Source organism: Marmota flaviventris, chromosome 7, assembly GCF_047511675.1.
Source record: "Marmota flaviventris isolate mMarFla1 chromosome 7, mMarFla1.hap1, whole genome shotgun sequence".
Classification (NCBI taxonomy): domain Eukaryota; kingdom Metazoa; phylum Chordata; class Mammalia; order Rodentia; family Sciuridae; genus Marmota; species Marmota flaviventris.
The window spans coordinates 115596871-115623572 of NC_092504.1; the positions used below are offsets into that span (position 1 = coordinate 115596871).

General features: G+C 32.0%; 1 protein-coding gene across 1 annotated transcript in view; it reads right to left on the bottom strand.

Moving 5' to 3' along the window:
* The window catches only part of Rbm46 (RNA binding motif protein 46), a 34139-nt gene extending 13222 nt beyond the window's left edge, over nucleotides 1-20917 (bottom strand). The window contains exons 1-3 of the mRNA XM_071614861.1: nucleotides 20767-20917; nucleotides 19444-19911; nucleotides 17962-18744 (exon numbers count right to left, since the gene is read on the bottom strand). Of these exons, the coding sequence (XP_071470962.1) occupies nucleotides 17962-18744; nucleotides 19444-19911; nucleotides 20767-20917 (1402 nt within the window). The remainder of the gene's footprint in view (nucleotides 1-17961; nucleotides 18745-19443; nucleotides 19912-20766) is intronic.
* Nucleotides 20918-26702: the final 5785 nt, after the last annotated feature.

A 26702-nucleotide genomic window follows, 5' to 3' on the forward strand; every position in this document is an offset into this window, starting at 1 on the left:
ACAACAAAAAATCCTAACCACATATTGGGGGCATCTCAATGCTAAGAAACAGGAAATCTGAAAAGATGGGAAAATATATAATATACAAACTTTCACCAAAAAACGTTATTACAATATAAGAGAAAGTAGCCCTTAAGGAAGAAATGCATTACAGAGACAGTGTGACACAAAATATGATAAAGGGTTCACTTCTAAATTTCTATGTACCTAATGCATAACCTCAAAATATATAAAGCAAAAATTGACAGAACTTAAAGAGAGAAAAATAAGTCTATATTTACAATGGGTGATTTTCATAACCCTCTCTAAAGAAAAGGAATGGGTTTTTTTTTTGTTGTTTGTTTTTTGGGATTTTTTGGTGGTGCTGGGGATTGAACCCACGGCCTTGTGCATAAGAGGCAAGCACTCTAACAACTGAGCTATATCTCCAGCACTAAGAATGATTTCTTTTGTAAAACTATGAAAAAGAAATTTGGACTAACAAACTTCACCTAAATAGTATATGTAGTGGTTATAGGCTAAATTGTGTTCCCAAAAAGTTATGTTGAAATCTAAACACACAGTACCTCAGAATGTAACCCTCCTCTTTGGAAATAAGTACACTATAGATGTAATTAATTTAAATGAGGTCACACAGAAGTGGGGTACACCCTTAATCTAATGTGAATGATAGATAAGAGTAGAGAAAGAAGAGAATTCCATGTGCAGACACAAAGACACAAAGAGGAAAGAGCCATATTATTACAAAGACGGAGACCAGAATGATTCATGTATAGACAAAGGGAATTCAAGGACTGCTGGCAAATACTACAAGCTCTCCTGTAGGCTTCAGAAGGAACATGATCATTTAACACCTTGATTTATGATTTGTAGCCTCCAGAACATGGGAAAATTAATTTCTGTTGTTTATAAACCATTCAGTTTGTGGTAATTTGCCCCAGCAGCCATGAGGAAATTGATAACACTGCAATCACCAGTTGCAAACACATTTTTTAAATAAATGAAACAATACAGAATATACCTTCTAATTATTGCAAAATGAGTACCAAAATTATGACTACAACAGTTTTCATATGTAGAAATTAATACCCATGGGTCAAGAAAAAAACCAAAACAAAATATTTTAAAATGCTGACAAAAATGAGACATATAAAACAGTTATAGAAATAGTTTTTACCATACTTAAGAGGAAAATTTACAGCCTTTAAATGCACATAGTATGATTTTTTAAAAGGCTAAAAATGTTAAACTTGGACGGCTCCTTAAGCAATATGTATATAAAATCAAAGGAGATATAATATCAGACATATACAAACTCTTCCAGAGTTAAAGAGAAAAAATTTCTGAACTATTTTTATGAGGAAACTATGGGCCAATCTCACTTATGAACATAGATAATAAAAATTCTAAAGACAATATAAAAAATAAAATTTAGAAAATATAAAAGAGATAATGCACTATGACCAAAGTTGGTTTATTCCTAAGTACGAAGTACAAAGTTGAACATTCAGGTATCAATGCAATTTGCTACATTTGGGGTTGTGACTCGGTGGTAGAGTGCTTGTCTGGCATGTGTGAGGCACTGGGCTCAATCCTGAGCACCACATATAAATAAATAAATAAAATAAAGGTTTATCAACAACTAAAAATTAAAAAAAATAACAATAATGTTATAACAATATAAATACATACAAAAAAGTATGATAAAATTCTTCCTCCATTCGTGATAAAAAATAAAACCTGAGAACAGAAGGAAATATCTATTAAGTGATAAAAGGCTTCTATAAATAAAAGCTATAGCAAACATCCTACCTTAATGAAGAAATATTTTAAAAGTTTATAAGGATGTCTGGACAGCAGTTCTAGCCAGTGCAAAAAGTATATGAACAGAAAAGAAGAAAAAACTCAACTGATGCAGCTGACACTACAGAGTCAAACCATTAGAATCAAATAAATAGTTTTATTTAATGTTAAAAAATAAATTATATTTATATAAAGTAGAAACAATCAGAAATCAAAAGTAAAAGAAGGTATCTTTTACAATGGCACTGAAAAACACTAGGAATAAAATAATGAAAAATGAAGAAAGATATTTATACAATAAACTACTGAATGTCTGAGAGAAATTTAAGAAAGCCTAAATAAATGGATCATGAATCATCTTCATTAATCACAGGGCCTGATACTGTTAAAATATTAGTAGTTTCCAAACCAATCTACAGAATTCAATTGCATTCAAAATTCCAGTAGGATTGCTTTTTATAAAGATGATTCTAAAATTCCTATTAAAATGGAAGAACTAAAAGCAGCTAAAATAAATGTGAAGGAAATTAAAGTAGGAAAACATTCCTTTCCAAATATCAAAACATTTCAAAAAATTTGCAATAAGATAATGGAACATTAATGTAAGGACTGGAGCAATACAATAGAGAATCCATAAGATATGTATGTACATATATGTATGTTGTGTGTATACAAATACACTTGGTTTATGCTAAAGTGGAACTGCAGAGCCATGGGGAAATGACAGTCTTCAATAAATAGCGCTAAGTAAGTGAACGTACATATTGGTGGGGGAAAGCTTTGACTTTTGCTTTACTTAAACCTTCACTAAATTTAGAAGATTTTTTAAAGTTTCTAAAAGATAATATAGGAGAATACTTCATGACCTTGAAGTAAATGAAGATTTCTTATGCAGGACACAAATGGCACTAAAACATTAACAAATTAAGTCATATTAAAATTAAAATTTTGACAGAAATACCATGAAGACAGTAAAAAGAAAAAAAAAAGTGAAAAAAAGTATTTGCAAAATATAATCACACAAAGAAGTTGTGATTCTTTGTGTATATTAAGAAAGGAAAAAACCCAGACAAAGCATTAGAATAATGGGACAAGAGACGTAAGATAACACAGTTCTTCAAAAAGAGAGTCTAATGCACTATAATCCCATTAGAAGATGTTCAATATTAGAAAACAGTTATATAAAATTATAATCTTAATGAGACAGCAATATATGGCAGCCAGAATGTCCACATCTAAAAATATATTGCTACCTAAGTATCAGCAAGAATAAACAACAACTACAACTCCCATATATTGCTGCAGAGGCATAAATTAATCACTTCGGAAAACTGTTTGGCACTATATACTTAAGTTTTAAAAATAAAACCCCACCAAATGTACTGAAATGCAATAAAATGCATAAAAATAAACATAAAAACAAGAACTAAGAAAGTATAAGAATCTGCATAGAATCTCATTATTAAAAGCCCCAAACTAAAGCACTTTGTATTTCCATCAACAGAAACAGCAAATAAATTATTTCATTTGAATGGAACAAAGAAACAACATGGATCACTCTTACAATGTTGAAAGAAGTCAGAAAAGTATATAACAGGTTATGAAATTTCAAAAGTACACAGAATTAGTGAGAAAAATGGCTTCACTTGGGAAGGAGGTAGGCTAACATCTAGCAGGAAATACAAAAAGGCCTTCTTGGAGGGCGGTATTTTGTCTTCATCTGGGACTACTAGATACAGTCCTTTGTGGTAATTCATTGGCTGACACTTGTGATTTGTGCACTTCCTGTTTACACATAATGTTATAACTTAAGAAGTAAAAATGAGGGGTAAAAAAGGGGACTAAAACACCTGCCAGGGATACACAAGATGAAGAAGAGGATAATATATAATACAATAAAATGCAAAATCCCTGATTATTACATATTTACTATCATAACAGAAAAATATACAAAAATAAAAACAATTTAAACTAATTTTAAAACTATGATAGTGACTTTTCAGTAGAGATATTAAATGGAAATACTCTTAAATATGGAACAGGTCTTTTCTTCATAATGTCTTCACTACCTACCACTTAGTTTTCCTGTTAATTTTTAATCTGAATGGTATCAAGTTTAACAGGGAACAATGCTGGAATTTAAATGATCAATTTATGATAACTAAACTTCATTAAGATTATAATTTTATATCTTATTTAGTAATATTGAGCATATAAGAAATGGTGATAATTGTCAGAGCAAAGGCAAAACTATAAGCAGAGTCTCACTGTAGTGTCAAACATAAGGTTAGTACCAGTATGTTGGTACAATTTAATTAGCCATTTTACTAATGTCATTTATTTTTAAAATGTACCAATTTCTCATAATATATTGTGAGAAATTATTTCAAAAGGGATTGTTCAAACAATAAGGGTTTAATCAAGAGAATTAAAAAAAGAAAACTAGGGAAAGGCTTGTCAAAAAGTCCAGAATAAGAATAAATTATGCTTCACAAAGATCAGAAACAGGATCTTAACCTGCTTTCTATAAAATGGGAATCACTTTATGTATTATTTTTAGTTTTCTATTATGTAGGAGAAGGAGAAAAACAGAAAGATGAACTAGGTAAAAATTCCTAATTAGGATCTTAATTCATTAATTTCCATGAGATATAATAATATTGCAGATATGACTTTTATGAAAGTGTAACAAGAAATTTTAAGTCATTTAAAACTGTACAAACACATTCTGTATATTTGAAGATTTTACTGCTCTTTGATCAAAGGAAAAATCCATATAATTTTTAAAGTAATCGGTATAATAAATGAAAACGATTTTACAGACTCTCAGATATGTTACACATCTATTTATTCTCTTGAGGACAAAAAAATAATTGAATGTATAGGATTCCAGTGTATCCCAAATGAACCTGCCAGATTGGCATACTAAACTGAAAGGTACAATACTATCTTCTCAGTCCTGTACCTGGGTAGAAGAACACCCTGAAGAAATGCAATGCTAGTATAAACTTAAATTAGAAATAAATAACATAAGCTATTGCCAAATACTTCCCATTTGTGAAGCATTAATATTACAGATGATAGTATTCCAACTATAAAACTGTGGATATGAATTTAAGAAAAACTATAAAACATATATAATATGATCCGTTACAGTCTACATTATATTTTATTGACACAGATAAAAACAAGTCTTCGTCTAATGCTTTAAAAACAACTACTACGGGCTGAGGATATAGCTCAATGGTAGAGCACTTGCCTAAGATGTGTGAGGACTTGTGCTTGATCCCCAGTACCACAAAAACAGAATATATAAACAAAAATAAAAACAACTACTACAATCATAATCTCTTATTCTATTTTATAAATATATACATACATATACAACGCATACTTGTCCAATATAAATTCCTTCATATACCTCAGTCTATGCTTCCAGAGTTTCTACCATTTTAAAACTTCCATTTCATGAGAATCTTGAAAATTATATATTAGTTAATTTCTACTTCCTTGATATAGATGTACATCTCATGACATTAACCACCATTTTTAATTTAATTGTTCCTGCCAACTCCATAACTTACATCCTTTCCAATCCTTTCTTCTTTCTGCTCAAAGCACAGTCAAAATTTATTTTTCCTTCACCTCTATCTTTTAACCTTATAGCAAGCAGATCACTTTATCTAAAACTACTACTAAAGAAGTACTAAAGGACACGGTACTCACATATATAATGCAGGGCACAGCAACAACAAATTATATGTATACAAAGTCCCTTGGTTTTACAAATCTTGATGGATTAAAAATTGTGCTAAGGGCTGGGATTGTGGCTCAATGGCAGAGTACTTGCTTAGCACATGTGACACACTGGTTTCAATCCTCAGCACCACATAAGAAACAAATAAAGATATAAAAAATTGTTCTAGTAAAGAACAACATAAAAAATACTAAACCATTGAGTAATATTATAAAGAACAAGTCATTTAGGATTACTCTTGTTTTCCCAAGAAAACAATATTCTAAGCAGAATGAAGAGCACCAAGAAGTGTCTGTAACTATCTATGAACAGAATATGTACAGATGATCAAAGTAAAAGATAACATACCTAAGGTTAGGTAAGATGGGAACAATAGAGCATTCAGAATATGGAATTCAGAGCATTTGTTTATACTACAACAGCAAGCTATTGTAGATCCCTAAGCAAGAAAATAATGAAAAAAACATTTCTGGACTGATAAATTATCATGATTAAAACATGGCTGAACTGTGTGTTGAAATGTTTTGAATATAATCAGAGTAAACAGAGAGTACCAAGCAACAAGGGACCAGGAGATAAATAAAAACAAACCTTGCCTGTTTGAAATTTTGCCATCCTACAAGCCCTAATACCAGATCGCTTCAGTGTAGTGTGGACCTGGGACATCTGGCTAAATCCTAAGGAAATCATTTGAATAAGTTGAAAAGATCTTGTGAACATATCTTATTTATAAGATACCTTTGTAGGCATCTTGTAAATACCTTTGGGATTTTAAACTTTATTGTAGGATAATCATTGCCAACCAATATCATATGTGTCAAGTTGACAGATGATGACAGTTAATAAACAGAAAATGAGAACATAAAGCCTAAAGGAATGAATAATAATAGAGATACTCATGAATAACTCTGATTTGGACTGATAAGGCCAAAATGGTCTCTGAAGAGTAAATAAAGGAGCGACAAAAAAGCCTGTCTCATAATATTTTAATTTTTAGAAGAATAACTTTCAATAATATTCTGTTAAGTTCACAGTCTGTTATCAAATGTTTAACATTAGACAAATGTTAAAACTGAAATTGAAATCATGTGAAGAAGTACAAAGAGTAACAGTTAAGAGCACAGCTTCTTAGCTAACTGGAATCTGAAGCAAGTTCACCTGCCAATGTCTGTTTCTTCATGTATTAAAAATAAAGTGTCAATATTAAAATAATATCTACACCTCAGTAAGTTGTGAGAACAATGAACTATAAAGGCATTTAGCAGAATAAACCTAATACATAATAAGTGCTCAAAGAATCTTAACTCTTATCATTACTAATATTTGTTGTTACATGTGATGGGAAATGGATGTTTTCTGAATAATTATGAGCATAAATATAAATTTATAAATTAGAAATATAAATAACTTAAACTCACTTAATACTTGTAATTTCCTTATGACATAAAATGTTGTTCTCATTCCCATTTTACAGATTGAGAGAGATGCAAGTACAGAGAAAAAAATTTTCCAAGCAACAAAGCTGGAATGTGAACACAGAACACCCAGCTTCAAAAGCTATGCTCTTATACTCTTTTGTCTATATGCTATACTAAATTTTAAGTACTGGGTTTCCTTTTGCTGAAATTCTTTCTAAAATGCAATGTACCATGTCTTGACCTATCATTCCAGATTAGGTAGGGTCACCAATCATATATTTTCATAACACCCTGTACTTCTTCAGAGCATTTATCTGAACTGTAACTGAATAGCAGTCTCCGTCAACAGAAGGAAAGCTTTATAACTGCAGCAACTGTATCTGATTCACTACAGTGATCTTCATACAAAGCACAGTATTGAATAAGTATTTACTAAGTAAACCCATTTTAACAAGAATTAATTAAACAGTTTGCTGCCAGTTAATAAACAGAAAATGAAAACAGAAGGCCTAAAGCAATGAATGATAATAAACAAAGTAGTATTTGTACAAGAAGAACAAGGATGCCCAAATCAATGTTTCCTGATGTTGAGAGCCACAGCCCAGTCAGAATGACGCCTGGCATATTGCCAGAGGCAATGGTTGAAAGGTGAACCATTGAGATGATGATTTGAGTTAAGCTGTATATAATTGCTGTGATGCTGGATTGATTGAGTTGTATATGGACCCTGCTCCGGGAATAGGGCAGCTCTGGGAATCTGGGGCACCCCCTACTTTGGAGTTCCTGTGCAGTTCTCGCAGTGGTTCAGGGAGATTGGGCGAGTGGAGCCCGGTGGAAGGAGTATGTTCCCCAGTAGTGTGTGTGCAGTGCTGGTGAGAGTTGGGGAATAAAGAATTGCTATTTGAACCTACAAGGCTTTGTGGTGGCTCGGTTATTTGTGCCCAGCCAGACTGCGGCACCCTGAATCATATTTTGTTAAATTTTTCAGTGGGCTTCCAAATGGCAATGGAAGTACTGCTAGGGAAAATCATTCTGACCTGTAAGAGTCTAGAAAAAACTCTCCTTCCCTATACATTTATCCTTTGCAAATACAGATTTTAAATAAATCTTAAAAAATCAAAGATTTTTTTGTTTGGTTTTCACTGAAGGATATGGAGTTTGGGCTTAGATAGTCCTGGTTTGCTGTCATAATGTACCTCCCTAAAACATTCCCATCAGACATACTTCTATTTCCTGGCGCTTCCTAGTCTTTGTTTTATGTGCCAGCCCTTCAGACATTTGAAACCAGCGATCATGATCCCTCAGTATACTTATCCGTATTTACAGGTTAAGAAGCCCCAAACATTTCATGTGTTCACTGCCGTACTTCATGTTATAGCGTTTCCAAGCCTTCCCTAGTTGTCAAGTCTTAATAAACTGTGGTACCAAAAAGCAAACATCTGAGTCTGAGCAGAACAGAATTATTTGTCCTGGACACTATGTAACTTTCCTATTTTGCCTTGAATTATATTAAATTAAGAATCTTTATAAGAGTAGAATTACTTTTGAATTCTTACTCTTGGTTTGCTGGCTTTCATTCTATGCCAGCTTATTTATATAACAAAAATATACAAACAGGAATGTACATAATACAGATGTACAGCTTACTAATTTTTAAAAAATAAAAACATGTATTCACCACCCATGTGTAAAAATAGAAATTTGCCTTAGAAGTTTATTCTGCATTCTTCCTAAATTCTTCCTCTAACCTTTAAAGTAAACACAATTCTAATTTTTCAGATGTTAATCATTCCCTACATTTTTAAAGTTTTATATTTATATACCCATAAACAATATATTGTTTAGTTTTGCTTGGTTTATTTTCTTAATCATAATTTCCCACTGCCTGAATTCCTTCATTTAAAAAATTTCATTCTTTTGTTTTTACATCTTTATAAAAAGCACTGCAAATGTTTTGTGGAATAAGGCAGAGATTAAAGTGAATCCATTGCCAGTAAAAAGGATACAGAAAAGATAAGAGGGCAGATTAATATTCTTAGGTCACACTGCAATGTATCAATATGAGAGACTGTCATCTCTCTCCAGTAAGAAAATGGGCCAAGGGGAAATTGAACATCTTTCCAACCTCTCCTAAAAGTTGTGTTTTACAATAGGGTTTTTAGTATTATGTAAATTCCCTGAATTGAGATACCATACAATTAAAAAGCATCCCAGGTTGCATGAAAAAATAAATAAGCCAGTTATATTTGATTATTTAGTTTCAATGTATTCATGCTTCAGACCTAAGTATATATACTTGCGAGCTGAACTACAGAAATCTTTCTTGACAGAAAACTTCTATCATAAAGTTTCAAATTGAACTGAGAATAAAAATCATTACTATTATATAAAAATTCAAATGCAATCTTAAGGCAATGAAATAATTCTAATTCAAATGAAAGCGTACTTCACACTGCTAAGCTACTTTCTGAGACCTCAAAAGACTGATGAAGTTGGGTGCAGTGGCACATGCCTGTAATCCCAGCAGCTCGGGATGCTGAAGCAGGAGGATCTTGAGTTCAAAGCCAGCTTCAGTAACAAGTGAGGTGCTAAGCACCTCAGTGAGACTGCCTCTAAATAAAGTACAAAATTCGCCTGGGGAATGTGCCTCAGTGGTTGAGTGCCCGAGTTCAATCCCTGGCGCACACACTGCCCCACAGAAGACTGCAGAGAAGTCCAGCAATCTCTCTTTCCGAGTCATATTATTTAATGTAGCAGCTCTCCCCTTGTAAATATAAACCATAAGAATAAATAAAACTATGATGGCTTAAAAATCAAGAGAAGTGAGCAGCAAACTACCTATATTTTAAGAGAAAAACTTAAAAATCTTAAGTCTATTACAAAAGAAAAAATTAAGAAATAAAGTGTGAAAATTTCATCCTGTTTATAAATCATCCTCAGAAGCCAAATGAGTAGTTTTACATAGAGTAAGTCATTGTATTTTTCTGCTTAGAATATTCTGATTCTTAAGAGAAAAAAAATTCCAATACTTGGTATCAACACTTACTTCCATATTTGTATACCAAAATTTCATATCAAGGAATCCTTCAAGGATTTTTAATTTCTCAATGAAACAGGTGTAAACACATCATATATAAAGATAAGACTCCTTCAAGTTAATGAACATTTTTCTACTTGAATTATTTGTTTTTACTTCTGGCAAAAGTTATAACCTTATAGAACAGAAATCAATTTTAAATTTGTTTTTTAAAGATTCATTATGACTCACAATGAAACTTATAAATTTTATGCTCCAAATAATCCAATATTTTTTATAAAACTGTAACTACAACTTTGATCACCCCAGAACCAAAAATTAACAAAGCAGCAACAAGAAAAAAAAAAGGGGGGTAGGTATCCATATATAGGATACATGTTGCAAATTTATGGACATTTGTTTATCCCAGAGACCGGGCAGTAAACAAGCAGACTGGAACATGTATTGCTGAAACAAAGTTAACAAGAAAAAAATTAAGTTAATAGGATTATAGAGTTGTAACAATTCACAAACAAAACAGGATTACAAAAAAAGTTTAAAGAAGTAGTATTAACATCTTTATAAAACATAACAAGGGACAATCAAAATGTGCAAAAGAAAAAGTAAAGGTTAACATAGATCTTTATAAAAGAAGCTGGAGTTTTCTATCTTGGTTTACATCTTTTTATTATTTTATTTATTAAAGTGCCAATCCCTTGAATTAATTAGTATACAAGGATTAAGTTTTACTGTTTAAAAGCACAACCAAGAGTAGTTCCAAAGTATACTCATAAAATTATCAGGCAATATAATTACAAAAGACTTATAATCTAATGATTTCAGGCCTGCAAACTGTGTGTGTGTGTGTGTGTGTGTGTGTGTGTGTGTGTGTGTGTGTTTGCTGGGGACTGAACCCAGGGCCTTGCACATTATCAGGCATGTGCTCTAACCACTGAGATACACCCCCAGGGTCCTCTCCCCACCCCGTCCTATGTACTTTTTAAACTAAACTTACAGACAGAATAGCAATATAAATCATTATACTATCATTGTGGCATAAAGACTACATTTACTGAATCAAAGTAATGCAGAAATAAACTAAATTTTTTTACCCAAACATCATTTTCTTACTTTTAAAACATGTATATAAAAATCCACATGCAGGTCATTTGTACAGCTCAAATATCACTTGCAGAAAAATAATGGTCCACATATAATTAATATTCTCTACCTAAAAACTATCGATTTAAGGAGCAAAAGAATTCAAGTAATTACTAATATTCTGGTAGCTTAAAACTTCTAATTAGTTGGGGAGACTAAGGTTTTTGTTTTGTTTTGTTTTAAAAATCCACAGGGAAGTGTACCATTCTTGGAGGTAACATACCATAAGGTCCTGGATAGAAGATGTGATGCTCTAGGATAGAGAATGAATTACTCTAGGATTGTTGATATGTCAGATATTAACTGGTAAGAGTACATTTGATTTTAAACAAAAGGTCTGGAAGCAATGGACATGAAATAATTTTAAAGTGATTAAAAGCACAAATAACTTCATTGCAGTAAAGTCATCAATGTAGAATATCTGTCTCCATTCACTAGTCCATTCACTAACTTACATTGCTACAGCATAAACTATTATTGTCTATACTAAATACTAAATATGAAGCAGAAATGAAGGCATGACAGGTTGAAGAAGACTGAGTTCAGCTTCTCACACAGATTTTCCTGATTCAAAAACAAAAACAAAAAAAAAGAAGGTAAGCAACAAAGGAGCTAAAAATCAATATAACATTAAAATTCCTTTTAAAGCCACATTAAAAAATATATTTAGGCGACACCATGTGGCAAAATTATGAACTGCTGCTGATATCTCAGAATGGAACTTATATGCATTTGATAGGAGAGAAAAATTTTAAAACCATTTTTTTAAAAACATGAATTAAATGACACAATGAGACATTAAATTTATTAATACAACAATAGCTACTGTTAAACTCATTGTATTAGAACAGTATTTTAGGAATGTATTAGCCAAAGATTAATAAATTATAGGGTAAAGAATTAAGCATGATTAAATAAGTATTTATTAATTTTATTTATTATAAAATAAATAAAATCAGAATTGATCACTTTAGCTAGTAAACATAACTATGGAACAAATACTGATCATATGTTTTAATACCATCATTGTTTTCCTTGATCCTCTTGTTAAAAAAATTAAAAACTAGTTTAAAAACTTTGAAGTGATAAACTTATTTCTTAAGAATCTTAAAATCTTGTTTTTTGACTAATTCAGAGAAGAAAATAATAAAAAAGCAAGTACATGTCATCACACAAAACAGTTGGCTGACTAAATTTTTAATATTATATCCAGTTGTTCTGCTATGTAAAAGGCAAAAATAAGCTTTGAATTTTACAATGAAAGGAATGATAAACTGATGAAGAATTAATTATTAGAAAAAGTTCTTGATTTTAAATTACTTGAATTCAAATGTATTTTGGCAAACAGAAAATATATTAAAATATCATTTTTGTGATTTTTTGAACATGTACTTTAAACAAAACCACCAATTTTTGAGACAAAAGACTCCTTAGAGCTCACCAAATAAAATTGTCACATTTTAGAGGTAAAGGCTCTGAAGTCCACACAAAGACCAATTCATTTGCCAACTTAGATCACATCTTTTGTTGGTGGCTAAAACTGCGGATTCTTATATTTTTATTTTAGTACTCATTACTCTATTAAGCTGCTTCTCTTATAGAACTCATTCTATATTATTTATGGTCCATTAATACAAGTGTTAATGAGAATTATGAATAATACTAGATGATCATTCAAAAGGTCTTGAAAAAAAATGCCAAAAGGAATATATATGCATTTTCATGAGGACTGTTCCCTCTTGGGAGGGTCAAAGACACATAGTTGAGTTAATGGAATTTTGGTCTCACCATTTGATCATATGAAAACAGATGTGTAAAATTTGTTTTATAGGAATCTTAAAAATCTTGGTTTTGACTAATTCAGAAGAAAATAACGAAAAAGCAAGTATATGTCATCATACAAAACCTAACACTTAACTAGGTGATTTTTAAGTCAAATTATTTTTATTCTTTGAAGTATCAGTTTGAGACAGCATCATCAGAGGCTCAATTAAAACTGGAAAGAATAGCTTTCTAAAAGTATTTTCTTCTACTTATAATTAAAGTAACCATCATTTTATATTTAACTCAAATATCTACTAAAATTACTTATTAAAATTTAAAACTCTGGGAAAAAGTTTCTCTTTATTTCAAAACAATTTATTGCCAAAATTTTAAATCTAATTTTTTTTTTATTTTTGCACTTCTGCCCATCAATCTGGAAATAATAATAGTTCATAAGAAAAAAGCACCAATTATTTTTAAGATGAAAACTTCAACATGACTTTCACCTTGCTATTTCATAACTCTTGAAAGTTACAAGTAAAAACAGAAAATAAAAGACTAAATTTAATGATACTGATAGCAAACAATACAAATACATACACTAAATATTTTAACAAATAAATGACTAGAAAAAATAAAGAGTATGCTGATGCTGTTTCAAATTAAATGATAAGCAACATACAAGTCAGACAAAAATTGTACACAGAAAAAAAACTATAGAAGACAGTAAAAATGACACTTATATATAAAGTGGTCCACAGAAATCAGGATAGGTTTATCTTGAAAAACTAAATGCATCGAGGAAACCCCAAGTACATCCAACACAGTAGTACTAAAAACAATACTTGGAAAGTTTTAAACAGAAGGACTAATAGAAGTTCAGTTAACATCCACATCTTTTCAACTTTTTTAATTCTTAAAATCTGACTGAAATTTCCAAAGCAAACACTATATACAACTGCCAGTCACTAACCCACCACAATACTATTTTCTTAAAGAAGTTTGCTGGTGTTGTGTGCCTCTCTTTAATTATATTCTCTCAAGATTTACAGCTTGGATCAGGTAGAAAGCTAACCCCTCCCTCATACTACCAAAATTGCCTATGCATACATTTGTGCTGCCTTCATTAGCCCATGACTTCTTAAGAGAAAAACAAGTTTTATTTATCTTTATCTCTGAAGTGCTTAAGCACATTTATCTCACAAGAGGTATTCAAAAAAGATGTCTTCTTTAGTTAAACTTCATCATACCATGGCCAGAACAACAGTACACAAATCAGGTATAATTAAATCAAAAGCACAAGCTAATTTGTGATAGAGAGGTTCTCATCCCTGTTTTTAAAAACTAAAGTTTCACGTGGTCAAGAAAAAACAACCACTACCATCAGTGAGCATTACACAGTAATAAGCAGGAATGCCTTGCCTATACTTACTGTTAATAAATTATTTAATAAGGAAAATTCATATCAACACAAAGAAGACTCCTTCTCCCCTTCCACCAAGTATTCTCCAGGACATTTCAATTTTTTAACTCCTCAGAACTTTCCTTTATCTCCTTGATTTTGTTTATTCCACTCCTACAAGAGAATCCTCCAGAGAAAAGCAGTGGTAACTACCGAAAGGTCCAGATCCAAAACAGAGTTAATCTTTTAAGAAAAGCAGGATTCTTACTCACATGATTGTTCTGACCCACTACTAAAGAGATGCAAAATTACAAAAAAAACTTATTTAAAAGTGATACTGAATGATCCGAGATGTCTCTATAAACTATACATTTAGTACAGAACCAATCCATCCTAACCCTCAAGTCTATACCTATTAGACTCACTGAAGATATTTATTACAGGTTCCTAAAAAATAGCCAGGCAAATACACAATTTCTTATCCTGGTGGACAGGTGATCATCTCCAGATGACATAAAGGAAGGTTATTCTCTGATATTATGAAAATGGAGACAGTTTATAATTTTGAAGCAAAAAATATGCTTTCAGCTTTACTTCTATTTAAGGGTATTTGGCTTAAAATAGAACTCATTTTGGAAGGAACATGTGAGAGAGAGAGAAAGTGGGGGAGGGGAGGGGGGACAGGAGGAGGGAGGGGGGAGAGAGGTTGGGAGGAGAGACAGAGATTGATTCTAAAAGTTTATATGCTTTAAAACAAGAACTTTTGGGATTCGGGTAAGATCACTAAATGGTCACCAGAATTAAACTCCCATATTTCTAATATTCATTTAGTTCTTGTTAGTTCTAAAAAGGTATATCTGTTTTTCATAACATTAATGATGATCATTTAAGTACATAAAGTCTAATTTTCTTTTCCTCTTTTAGTTTTCAAACTCAAAATATGGGGATGGTAATTCCAAAATTATGTGGATTAGAAGGTATTAGAAATACCTTCAAAATGATCTGAAATAAAAAGGTAAATGATTATTTGTATTACATACAATAGCAAAACTAATTAAAGTAAGATCAGATAACAATACCTGAAAAAAGAATGAAACTGAAAGGATTCACAGAAGAATATCCAGACAAAAATTTTTAAAAATTATCACATCCAAAGAAAATATCTTAAAATAGCAGTTAAAAATTGAACTAAAAAATTAGTTTCTATTTTTTAAATGGAGCCAAAAGATGATTTAACACATAAGGAATTCTATTTGAGAGAATCCAAGAGCCAATAACAACCTTGTAAGACTTCAGAAAAATTCAATCCTTGCAACATTTAGCAGAATATAAATACACTACCCCTTCCCCTCCAAAAACATACTACTTCCATTAATTTATTTCAACCCTGAACTACCCAATGAAACTCTACAGGAGGTGCATCTAAAATAGGATCAACACTTTAAATGTTGTAATCAGAGGCTCCAATATTTTTAAAAGAAAAAAAAAGTGAGCTAAAACACTGCTCAAGCAATATTCAATCTATTCCTAATCCACTATGTGGTAACATGTAACCTCCTGGCTGTCCATAGCTCCTGACTCTGCTTCAATGACCTCTGAAGGCCTGATATTTGGTTTTTGTTTTTGTTTTTTTTTTTAGGATTGAAGTTTCTTGGATCTCTGGCTTTTCTGCTTCCCTAAATTCTCTCTTTCCTACTCTTCATTTGCCTAAATGTAATAGTTTCTATCTCTACCTGAGCAAACTTCAGTTATATTTATTATTCAAGTTTAATATGGATTTTTCTATTACTGTCTCTAGTCAAGGCCTAGGTCTTGGGTATTGTGCTCAAATAGGCCCTAGGATTTAATCTAATTTTTAAAATATTTTTATATCTGGATCTTGCTTACACTTATTAGTTCTTCTCCCTGATAATGAATACACTGAGTAAATACAAAAAATAAAATCATTCAACTTTTTATTAACAGCAGCTTTGATACAAGGTTGATAAAAAGGAAACTGCATGTAACCCTCTAAGTATTTAATTTCTTAAAGCTAATGTTATCATTAATTAACCAATATCAAGTTAGCAATACATATCTGCAAGAGTTTTCTTAGGAACTCCAGGTCAATAACAGTTAACTAAGGCCCTAGGACTCAAGTTAAAAGTATCCTAATAAGAAAGTTAAAAGTTGATGAAAATCCTCCAAATCTAATCTTCTTTATGGGATAAACATATGGGCAAGCCATGTCTACGTAAAAACCTGCCGTGTTCCAAGAATCTTAGACATTTAAGTAAATTTGTAAGGGAATGAATAGGGACAAAAATTTTAAAATGTGTCAGCATTACCATGGTAGATCAGACACAAGGGAAATCCTTGCTCAGCAGCTAATTACCTATATACCCCACTCCAAAAAAAATTTTAACCCATTTTTGTCTAAGAATTTGAATGATTTGCTATTCACCTAATAAATTTAGATGATCTTTGTTTAAAGAAAAAGAACGTTTGTATTTTGTGTAAAAAGTAATATCTAAGAATTTATCTTGTGTGACTATTAAATTTTTAACATTTCCAAACTATTAATGAAGGACACTACTGAAAAGTTTCTTTGAAGGAGACTCCTATATTTAGCCCTAAAGTTTTGATGAGACATCCAAACCAAACTCTCCTGAAAATATTCAAAACAAAAGTATGGGTAAGTTTCACAATGTATAAAAATTACTTTTCCATTATGATAATATTTTCCTTCTTGATTCCTTCTCTTGAGTAAATTTGAGAATACTAATTTTATATACAGAAAAGCTTCATTAGTATGGTTCTGAAACCATATAAGCTAAAAGTTTGACAATTATAATCAAGAAAAAACTGTAATCCTCAGTAGTAGATCTTTCTCTCTTATTGCTGACCAAGAAACCACTACTCTTAGAGTAAATATTATTCTGGACGGAGAGGAATCACCAATTGAATTCCATAGATGCATTAAAAAATTACACAAATGAAAGAAGTAGGACACACCAGAGTGACATGTCTTCCTTTACAAATGTCAAATATTTAGTTAGAATATCTTTATATGAGCACCATAGCCTTATTAATTATCCCTCAAACACTGTAAACTTACTTTATAAATGTACAAATTATTAAGAGAGGATGGTAATTTACACCTCTTAATGATGCCTTTTTTTTTCCTTTCATGAGTAATAATGACAAATTTCCAGATTGGTGAGCATAAGGCTGGCTCAATACATAACCCACATGAAATGTCTCTCAAAGAACTCCCTACTCCTGTACCTCAAAAAGATCACGTGTAGACTTTACCAAAGATGTAGGGGCAGAATTATAAGTTGGTTTATATCATAAATTCTGTAACTAACACATTTTTATCAAATTAGGATTTGTCATTATAAAAATAATAAAGTAAATGAAAAAGGGTCTAAATCAAAACCAAATTTTCTTCTAAGCAAGAAATGCTTAAAATGCTATATGAAGGAATATTATATAGGAGACAACTTTCAACAGTTTATCATGAATTCATAAAACAGATAAAATTAATACTAAATGCTCTGCACTAATGTTAAGAATTCAAAATAAACACATTTATAAACAGTCTTTCATTATATTCCTAACTTCATATTCCATATTATTTAAATATTTTTAAACTTACCCAAATGAAGTAATGTAAACTGGGCTGCCAGTTCCTTCGCATCTTCTAATGTAGTACAGAGTTTGTCTGGCATGAAGTAACTCTGGGATCCATTTGCAATAGCAGGAATAACTATTTTATATACCAAGAGTACTTTCCCATCCTGACTGGTTGTTGAATATAAATAATATTCTGGTGGTGCCCAATTATTCTTGTTGCAGTAATAATCCAAATGCATTACTGCAGAATTAAAATGATTGGATTTTAAAGAATACATACTAATTGGAGTAAGCTTTGTTCCAGGAAAAAAAGGGTAGGTGCATCTCTCAATTTCAGGGGGGCTTGGACTATGCTGACCATTAAGACGAGCAGGAAGAGTTGGTGGCTTGCCTAGAGTTTTTGGGTGGCTCTCTTCTTTGTTAGCATACACAATCAGGTTTTCAGAATTGGGGCTAATCTGACCATTAAGATGCTGTCGCCAAGTGTTTTCTTTATTTACCGGTTTTGCCAGTGTTACCTCAATACTTGCTCCATCAATGCATTTTCCATTCATAACAGACATAGCAGCCACTGCATCTTCTCGGTTGAAAAAGTGAACAAAAGCATAGTCTCTAAGTTTCTTTACTCGTTCAACTGCACCAGGCTTGAATTTATTGAATTCTGCTTTAATAGTTTCCTCTGTAGTTGATATCATTAAATTTCTTACATAGAGAACTTTAACCCTCTGCATGGTTTCCTCATCAACTTCTTTCTCTGGATCAGCCCAATCTACCTGTATGGTGTGGCCCCATAGTTGGAATGTTCCTGTATAAAAGAATTATATTAATTTGAAGACAATCAGAACAAAAAACAAAAGTTTTAAATATTAAGTAAAACTATTTCTTCAAAGAAGCAGAAACTCAAGCACATATCATTATATTTGGTTAAGCCTTCATTTCCTACTCACATAAAAACTTTTTATTAAAGCAAACATAATCAGAATTTAGTGGAATCCCCTCTGTACCCGATACTGGGAACTGAACACAGGGATGCTTTAGCACTTAGATATATCCCCAGACCTTTTTAAATTTTGAGACAGGGTCTTGCTAAGTTGACCAAGAAGGCCTCAAACTTGGGATCCTACTACCTCAGCCTCTCAAGTAGCTTGGATTACAGGCAAGCACCTGACAATGAAATTTATTTAAGTAAATATGACAAATATTCTTTAAAGCTAGGTCTCCATTAGAAGAATTAATTCTCTTTGGATTTTTATTAATAATTAACACCTCAACTAAAGTATATAATTCAGTAATTGATAATTATCATAAACATGATAAATTTTTATAGGAATAATTTCTTGTCTTTTAGAATCGTTTATTTTACTTCCCTTACTCAAAGAATTCTTTATTCCTGTTAAGCGGCATTACATATTTTGTTAATAATTATCTATGATGTACTGTTATTTTTCCATATTTGTAATAAGAAAGTTAATATGGAAAAATAACCTTTAAAAGATCAGTTTACCTGGAATTAGTTTTCTCCTAGCCATAGCAGCAGCTCTGTGAGATTCATATTCAACAAATGCAAAACCACGATTTTTGGTCTTATCAGTTGCACTTGGATAGACAATGACATCTACAACTCCTTCAGTAACTTTCTTCATTTCATCCAAAATTTCTTCTTTCTTCTTTTCCTTAGGAATAGCTCCAATAAATAATCTGCAATTATCCAAGCTCACACACACACCAATAAACTTCCCTGGTCTAATCTCATAATTATTAAGAATTCTGATGGCTAATTGGGCTTCTTCTTTTGTAGTGTACATCACAAAAGCATAACCTCGATTTTCACCACTAAATTCCATCATAAGTCGAAATTCATATATCTTTCCAGCTCTTTCAAATACAGGAACTAACTCATCTTCATACATATCACGAGGTATTTTTCCTACAAAAACTTCACAGCCTCTTGGTGGAGGTGGACCTTCCCAACCTGAAAGACCAAAAAAAAAAATTTAAAAAGATTTATTCATTACTGAATCATTTATTCATTCAACAAACTTGCTGTGAGCCTCTTATGTGCCAAGCACTATTCTAGGTGTTGGAGATACAATGGCTGATATTCAAAAGAGAAGAAAGACAATAAGTGAATGGTAAGTGCTATGAAGGAAAAAGCAAGCCATGAAAGGGATGATGCATTCAATAAAGTGACATGGTAAAGCTCTGAGCTTGTGATGTTTAAGTACAAATAAGGGAATGAGCCATGAGGAATCTCTCAGAGAAGAGCATTCAGGAAGAAGAAAAAAACAGGAGTTTTAGATGTTAGAGCAAAATAGCATAAAGGTCTATATGGCTACAGCATGCTTGAGGGTCAAGCAAAGGATTTAGTGATACAGTCACTGAGGTCATTGGAAGCAAGAACTTTAGATATAATAAAGCTAACTGGAGGGCTCTGAACAAAGTAGCTGCACTGCCCACTGGTAGGAAAATAAAATACTATATCTTTTTGAATCTGATTTTCTTATATAAATAGCAATTTTCTACTCATTGCTTTCAAATTCTCTCCCAAACAACTTCCACTTTAATACCAAAAGTACTCTTTTTCACATTGTACCAATCCAGACTTCTTTCTCAACTGCTTCTCAAACCAAGAGCAGAGCTGGGGGAAAAGGGAGGTGGGAGGTGGGGGAGTAAGACGAGCACAGCATCTATCCCTTCCCCTTAAAATGACTGGTGAGGTCTTAAAGCAGTTACAAGGAGAGAGCTACTATTTGGGATACTTGCAGAAATATACACATCATCTAAATGACTAAAGATCTAATTTAAAAGAATATAAACAAATCCCCACCTGGAGGTGGACCACCAAATTTCCTTTGCCCATTTTCTTGAACCATGTTGTAACCAGTCTTTTCCATCAAAGCAAGTAATGCTGCTTCATTCTGAGTGCCAGTTCGAACTTTACCACATCCATTTGTTCCATCTATATTTTCTTCATTCATGGCTGTAATACCTAAAATGAAGTTAAATTTAAAAATGCTTAAATTTATGTCATAGAACCCATAATCTATGAAGCATTCCTTTGTACAAGAAACCAATGACAGTTGTGGCTGCCATGTTGGGTGATTACTCTTTGCTGTTTGTTCCCTTTAGTTCTGCAATAGAAACTGGAAACTTCTTTTATTACTGAAGAGTAAATAAAGCAGAGACAAAAAGCCTGTCTCATAATATTTTAATTTTTAGAAGGGACAGAAAAAGTGAAAAAAGATAAAGAAATAAAACCAGTAATGATAAAAAAAAAAAGAACAAGAGAGAGAAGGAAAAAATAAAACAAGGGCTGCGGGCATAGCTCAGTTGGTAGAACGCTTGCGTCCCATACATAAGGTTCTGTGTTCAATCCCCAACACCACACACACACACACACACACAGCAAAAGGAGCAAGAAAACAAAACATACTGCCATCAAAGAATACATAATCATTGTTAATCTTCATAGCCTAAGATTTAAATCACTTTATTATATAGGCCACTCCATCTTTCTGTGACCAAGTACAAGTAAGATTCTGCCAATATTGCTCATTTTGTCAGCAATCCCAAACAGCTTCACCAGAATCCAAAACCTGATAACTGGAATAAGAGATTCAAGTCAGTCCCTGAACCTATCTACTAGAAGTCACTAGAGAGATGAGAGAATACAACCTCTGGTCATCTGAGCAAAAACAAGAGCTACTATAATTTCCTACTAGCTGCAGCTTAAGAAATAAAACAGGTGGGCAGGAGCTAAGGCAAAAGAGCTGAGAACTCACTTACCATTAAAAATGTACTTTAATTACCATATTCTTTAGGATTTTTCCTAATATCAATGCTGTGGCTTATTAATTAATTTTATATTGCTCATTCAATGTTATCATGAATAAATACAAAAATTAAAATTCACAGCATGGAGAAAGAATACACTGTGAAAGCTTTTTCACTTTCCAATAGAACCTTCCTAATTATAAATGGAAACAAAGTCACTGGCGCAAAGCATTTTAAAATATGAAATTCTGAGCCACAGCACCTCAATTTCAGGTTTCCTTATTGTGCAATCTTAGACAATTTATTCAATTTCTTCACACTTCAGTCTCTTCACTTAAAAATGGGATAACCTTATAACATGGTTGCTTTTAAGACTGAATAAGACAAGGTATGTAAAAAGATTGCCAAAATTCCACAATATCAAATAAAGGCTAGCTTTGATAAATACGAGACTAGCAGTACATCTTACTTTTTTTTGCACCAACTCTGTTGACACAGACATGCTTTTTTCAGAAACATATTTCATTTTCTCAAAAGTAAGAAGTGAGTGTGATATGACAGACACGTAGCTACAGAAGAATATCCACATCTCTACAGTAAGTGGGATGGGATTGAAGTGATATCACCAAAGGATCTGCTCCAGAGCATTGAACTGTCCCTGCAGCTATCCTCCCTAGTATTACCTGGACTCATAATCTTTCTTTTCACTTACTAACTATATAATTTTAAGTTATTTATTAGCTCCAGTGTATCTCAACTTCCTCATCTACCATGTGCAGAAATAATACTTCCTAGTCTCACAAATTTTTATGAAGAATAAATCAATGTTTAAAAAAGCCTTTAAGATTCATTTTTTGGCTTTAAACAATAAAAATACTACTCAACCACAAATTTTTATGCATATATTGAAACCTTTCAAACCACTAGGCATCTGCAAATAACTATATCCTGAAATCCCATTAGTGAATTATCCAAAGAATAATTGGCTTCAAAACAAAACTGTGATACCAGACAGAAACAGAATAATAATCTGATAATAAAATCATAAGAGGTTTGGTTTAATTCTGTGGGTGTACTATAAATATCAGGAAATTTCTACATGTTATTGCTGATCACTACAACTACTAGAGGCAAGTATAAACCTTACTAAAAGAAAACTATTATTTCCATTTAACAGATCGAGAGAATTATACTACCCAAGATCATAAGAGCCAGAAAGTGGCATAGAAAGATTCATAACCAGGTCTGTTTGATCTCAAACACTACCCCTTCCTGCCAAGAAAATTATTCTGTTATACTTTCTGCCACAATTTTACCTTAAGTCCCCTGAAAAACAAGGAAGACCCCTAAATTGACTTTCATGCAAACGAAATATTCAGAAAATGACATAGCCAACTTTTGTGAACTCTTAAGTACTTCCTACTTTTATAATATCTAAATTTTTCTGAGCGATGAATGATGGCATAGCATATCTCTCCTCTCTCCATGCACATGCATATATGTACGCACACTCTCCTTTTAAAGTTGCTTTCCAGGAAAGTAACTCATGCACTTCATAGTTTCTATGTGCCATCTATCTTATTTCCTTAAAGTTACTCTCTCGGGACAAGCCTTCTTTCCTAAGCTAAGATTCATTTACCAAACAGCCTAATGGATATGTGCTGAAAATTAGGTATCATTAGGCATCTGAAATTCAACATATCAAAAACTGAATGCCAGGGCTGGGGTTGTGGCTCAGTGGTAGAGTGTTCCCCTAGTATGCATGAGGCTCTGGGTTCAATCCTCAGAACCACATAAATATAAAATAAAGATATTGTGTCCACCTAAAACTAAAAAATAAATATTAAAAAAAAACTGAATGCCATTCTATCTTCCAAACCTGTTACTTGTTACTTTATCTTATCTCAACTCTTTCAATGAATACAGGGCACCAAAACAAATATATTTCTTCTTCAAAGTGTCAAAGCTAGAAATCTAGGAGTTATCCCAGAGGCTTTCCTTTGACTTATGGCTAACTGATCACAAAGATCTGAAGAATTCCATTGCATATAAGCACTATATATATATATATATATATATATATATATATATATATACACACACACATACACACACACACACACACACACACACACATATATATTTTTTTAATCACTCTTCTTATTATTCATTTCTTATTATATGCCAACAGCAGGTACCTAATTATAAATTCTCAAATACGCATCTTCTCATATACTAGACTTTACCTAGATTTTTTTACACATTTCCTCCCTACTTTTTTTGGCGTTTTTCATTCCTAGTGTTCTCTGGGAATCCTTCTCCACCCCCACTCTCCTTCTCTCAATTCTAAATTTTAGGTATTCCTTTGTATCCACTACAATCACAGAACCTAAGAAGGTCAGTCTCCCTCTTCGTCACCTACACCTCCACTTGTTCCCTTCCTCAAACCCATGAGACATTCAAGAGGGTCTAGTCTTTTATATCTCTAACACCATGTAAACTCCTTGGCCTATGATAAATGTTAAATGAATGATTCAGGACAGGAGGTACATCATTATTGAAATGAAAATAATGAACTTGTATGAGAAAAGACCTGAATTTCAGTCACTGGTCAACACTTTCGTCAAATCACTTTATAACTCTGACCTTTACTTTCCTAATTAGTGAAATTCCAGTTTATGCTTACTTCTGTATATATTTAACATAATTAAATGCCATACAGAATGACAGACACAGTACTTGTTACTTTATCTTGTTGTAGTACTTGCAACAATCCTGTGAGATTAATACTATTCTTTTCCATTTGAAAAACAAAGTGAGTCTGAGATAAAAATCATAGAATTGGAGAGGCATATATTCAATTCAGAGGTTTGTCTGCCCAAATGTTGGGCTCCTAACCTTTATTTTATATTACCTTCACTTTAAATATTTTAAAAGCTGAAAGCTATGAAAAAAAAAAATGTGATTTACCTGCAATCATATAACATAGTGGTACCAATACCTGAATTCAGATTTTTTCACTATAGAAGTTTTTTTCAAACGATTAAAACATCTAGTCAAGGGCTGGGGTTGTGGCCCAGTGGTAGAGCCCTTGCCTAGCAAGGGTAAGGCCCTGGGTTCGATCCTCAGCACCACATGAAAATAAATACATAAAAGTATTGTGTCCAACTACAACTAAAAAAATAAATATTTAAAAAATTAAAAAAGTAAAACATCTACTCAGTTATTCATTGACTTTGAAAACTTATACCATGATTAAAAAACAAACTCAAAACTATATTAAGGAGAAAGTCTAGCAACAAAAGCTTCTTGGAAAAACCTCTAGTAAAATAATTTCAGAATTATTAGAGACCTTAAATATCAAATTTACCCATGTGAAATCTACATCCTCTTTTGTAACACCCATAGAGAGCAGATATCCATTTTATTCATGATTCTTACATGGACTATCATCTAAAGCACTGTATCTTTGGTTAACTGAGATCTTTCTTTCAATGCATTATAATCTTTTTCTCTATAAATTTCAATATTGATCCTGATTTATCCTCCTATCCAATTTCATACAGTTGCATCTAAAAGATAATTCTCCTCTTCTCCAGGCTAAATATTCAGTTTCTTTAAAACAACATTTCCCAAACTGGTTTCCTAAAGTATGGTAAATACAGTAAAAACAGCTTTTTTTTTTTTTAAGGGAGAAAGATGTTCTGTTCCTCAGAACACTTTTCCAGGGTATAAGTATTCCACATCTAATTATGTCTCAAAGAATCACTATACCTCTCCCCTCAAACTATAATAATGAACATCAGCATATTTAAGGCCATTAAAAGTTTCAGTTAAAATGAACTTTTCATCTTTGTTTAATTCCACTGTTTACCAAATTTATTTCAGCATGATCTCCTAATTTCCCTTGGCAAACTATTTACTTCCTATAGAACCATTTGGAAAATGCTACTTTAACTGTTTCTTATATGCTGTACCATCATGTTCTCTCACTATCCTATTTCTTTTAAAAGTGTGGTAGCCAAAATTAAAAAGTTACTAGTACAGAGAATGATCACATTAGTGTCCAATAGAGTTGCATAAAATTATTGGTTCAAATGAGTTATATCTATCAAAAAAAAAGAAATCTGTCCTGACCTATATACTAAGTAACCAGATTTTACAATCAGCTGAATTTTATCTTATTAGATTCGACTGCCAGTTCTCCCTACCTACCATCTAATCTTCACCCACTCCTTTTACTAGAGAATGACAAGAAATATATGCAAGACTTTGTACAGTTCAAGAAATTTCAATCAAAATATTGCAAAAACTTGAAATTACAGAAATTTAAGACACACAGGAGAGTCACCAATCCCATCATCTCTTTAAAAAGGTATCTGTTCTTATAAGTACCGCGCACTAACCAATTGCGCCACTGGAGCTCCTAAAAAGGTATCTGTTCTTAAAATCTCCAAAACGATATATAGATATATACAAATATATATATACATATATATATATATATATATATATAAAATGCACAATTAAGAAAGTTTACAAGTGCCTAAATTTAACACACTATTAACCAAATTATATCTCTAAAAGAACCAAAATTCAAGATTCAGAGCCAGAGAATTATACTCAGATCTAAAATATTCATTCTAAAACATTCCAGAATCAATCTGAGATCTAACCTAAATGTCTAAGGAAGCATAGCAGCCCTAATCATCAAGACAAAGCTGACATACCAATTGAGGGTTCCAGGCTCACTCTTTCCTCTGCTACTTTCAGCTGTGGATTCACACTCCAAAGTATTCTACCAACTTTTTTCTTTATTCTGCAGACCCAAGGAATAGAGTAGGAAAATGAGGGTTCCTGGGCAAGAGAATGACACAATGGTTTATGAAAAAGAAAGAAAAAAAGTAGAAATAATAGATTAAAAGTTGTTTTACCCAATGCACCAATGAAAAATATGAAAAAAATAACCAATAAATACTCCCTAAAAAA